This window comes from Megalops cyprinoides, unplaced genomic scaffold, assembly GCF_013368585.1.
Source record: "Megalops cyprinoides isolate fMegCyp1 unplaced genomic scaffold, fMegCyp1.pri scaffold_28_arrow_ctg1, whole genome shotgun sequence".
NCBI classification, from domain to species: Eukaryota; Metazoa; Chordata; class Actinopteri; order Elopiformes; family Megalopidae; genus Megalops; species Megalops cyprinoides.
Window position 1 is genome coordinate 549,090 of NW_023494724.1, and position 3,411 is coordinate 552,500.

General features: G+C 49.0%; 1 protein-coding gene across 1 annotated transcript; it reads left to right on the forward strand.

Annotated features, from left to right (window-relative positions):
- The first annotated feature begins 1,041 nt into the window (after positions 1-1,041).
- LOC118772325 (stonustoxin subunit beta-like) lies at positions 1,042-1,926 on the forward strand. Its single transcript, XM_036520595.1, has one exon. The coding sequence runs from the start codon at positions 1,106-1,108 to the stop codon at positions 1,766-1,768; it is 663 nt and encodes a 220-aa protein (XP_036376488.1). The 5' UTR covers positions 1,042-1,105; the 3' UTR covers positions 1,769-1,926.
- Positions 1,927-3,411: the final 1,485 nt, after the last annotated feature.

Here is a 3,411-nt window from a genome sequence, read left to right on the forward strand (position 1 = left end):
ATGTGCATGTGTGTGTTCGTCTGTGTGTGTGTGCATGTGTGTGTTCACGAACGTGTGTGTGTGTGTGGGTGTGTCTCTGTGCATCGGTAATTGTGTGTCTGTGTGTGTGCGAGTATGTGTGCATGCGTGTGTCTGTTCGTCTATGTTTGTGTTTCAGCCTGTATGTGTGTGTGTGAGTGTGTGTATGCGTTCATGTGCGTCTGTAAATATCTGTGTGTGAGTGTGTGTGCGTCTGTGTATGTGCGTGCCTGCGTGCGCATGCATGTGTGTGTTTGTCTGTGTGTGTACACGCGCAGATGTGTGTGTGCATGCATGCCTTTGTGTGTGTGTGTGTGTGTGTGTGTCTGTATGTGTGCATGTGAGTGTGTGTATGTGTTCGTCTCAGTGTGTGTATCTGTGTGTGCGCGCATGTGTGTGTTCGTCTGAGTGTTTGTATGTGTTTGTGTGCGTGTACATGCATATGTGTGTTTGTGCATGAGTATGCATGTCTGTGTTCGTCAGAGGGTGTGTGTGTGTGTGTGTGTGAGTGTGTGTGTGTGTGTGTGTGTGTGTGTGTGTGTGTGTGTGTGTGAGTGTGTGTGTGTGCATGCGCGTCTGTGCTTGCATGTGTCTGTGTGAGCGTGTGTGTTTGCGTGCTTGTCTATGTTCATCTGTGTGTATCTGTATGTATGTAGGTGTGTGTGTGTGCGTTTGCATGAGTGTGTTTGTGAGTGTGTGTGTGTGTGTGTGTGTGTGTGTGTGTGTGGCGCTTGCATGTGTGTGTGTGTCTGAGTGTTTGTGTATCTGTGTGTGAGTGTGTGTGTGTGAGTTTGTGTGTTTGTGTGTGTGTGTATGTGAGTGTGTGTGTGTGTGTGTGTGCGTGCATGTGCAGGCATAGGTGTGTGTGCGCGCACCAGTGTGTGTGTGTGTGTGTATTTGTGTGTGTATCTGTATGCGTATGTAAGTATGTGTGTGTGCATGCACATACATAGGTGAGTGTGTGTGTGTGTGTGTGTGTGTGTGTGTGTGTGTGTATGTGAGTGTGTGTGTGTGTGTGTGTATGTGTGTGTGTGTGTGTGTGTGTGATGCTGATCTCCTGGTTCTGATGCAGTAGATTGTGTTGGAGATGTTGCCTCTTCTAACCTCCTTCCTGTCTGCAGATGCCTGCCAGCTCACACTGGACCCCAACACAGCACACAGAAAGCTGTCTCTATCTGAGGGGGACAGGAAGGTGACACACACACACAGAGACCTGTCTCTATCTGAGGGGGACAGGAAGGTGACACTCACACACAGAGAGCTGTCTCTATCTGAGGGGGACAGGAAGGTGACACACACACCGGGGAGAGAGCAGCCATATCCTGATCACCCAGAGAGATTTGACTCCATGCAGCAGGTGCTGTGCAGAGAGGGTCTGTCTGGGACTCGCTGTTACTGGGAGGCTGAGTACAGTTGGGAGGCTGATATTGCAGTGGCGTATAAAGGAATCAGCAGGAAAGGAGGGGGATCTGACAGGATCTTTGGATACAATGATCAGTCCTGGAGTGTGTGCTGCAGTGGTGACGGGTTCTCTGCTCAGCACAATAATAAGAGCACTTCCATACCCGCCCCCTCCTCCCGCAGAGTAGGAGTGTATCTGGACTGGCCGGCCGGCACTCTGTCCTTCTACAGCGTCTCCTCTGACACTCTGACCCACCTGCACACTTTCCACACCACATTCACTCAACCCCTCTATCCTGGGTTTGGGGTAGGATGGTGCTCCTCAGTGTCCCTGTGCATGCTGGGATAGATCCCTGTATCCTGGAGGAGTGGATGGGATGTTATTCAATGTTGTCATGACTGCATAAATCTCCACATTAATACTGACAGTGTACAAACACTGAATAGGATTTACTTACTATGATTTATTCCAATATTGTAAAGGAGTGATTTATTTTATTAATATTTTAATAACATGTTTTATAAAATCTTTAGCAATATTAGCATGATGCTGAAATAAAGCTGTATGTGTGTATATAGCACATTTGTATGGTGTGTTTTGTGGGAGAGGGAGGGGTTAAAATTATCATTTAAATATTCAGCTATTTGTATTTTGTCAGACACACACACACACACCACACACACACACACTCACACACACACACACACACTCACACACACACTCAGTCACACACACACACACCATACTCACACACACACACACTGTCACACACACACACACACACACACACACCATACTCACACACACACACACACACCACACACACACACACTCACACCACACACATCACACACACCACACACATCACACACACACCACACACACTCACACACACACACCACACACACACACACATACACCACACACATCACAGTCGCACACACACACTCACACACACACCACACACATCACACCACACACATCACACCACACACATCACACCACACACATCACACACACACACACACACACACACACACCACACATCACACACACATCACACACACCACACTCACACACACCACACACACACACACACACTCACACACACACTCAGACACACACACACACACACACACACATCACACACACACACTCAGACACACACACACACACACACATCACACACACACACACACACCACACACACACACACACTCAGACACACACACACACCACACACATCACACACACCCACACATCACACACACACACACACACCACACATCACACACACATCACACACACCACACTCACACACACCACACACATCACACACTCACACACACACCACACACATCACACCACACACATCACACACACACACACACACACACACACACACACACCACACATCACACACACATCACACACACCACACTCACACACACCACACACACACACACTCACACACACTCACACACACACTCAGTCACACACACACACACCACACACATCACACACACACACTCAGACACACACACACACACACATCACACACACACACACCACACACACACACACACTCAGACACACACACACCACACACATCACACACACCCACACATCACACACACACACACACACACACACCACACATCACACACACATCACACACACCACACTCACACACACCACACACATCACACACTCACACACACACACACACACACACACATCACACACACACACACACCACACTCACACACACACACACTCCATCTCTCCCCCTCTCTCTCCCTCTCCTTCCATCTCTTTCTCTCACTCTCTCTCCCACGCGCTCTCTCTCCATCTCTCTCTGTCTCTCCCCCTCTCTCCCACTCCAACTCTCTCTCTCCCCCTCTTTCTCCATCTCTCTCCCACTCCCTCCATCTCTCTATCTCCCTCTCTCCCTCCATCCATCACTCTCTTCCTCCATCTCTCTCTTTCCA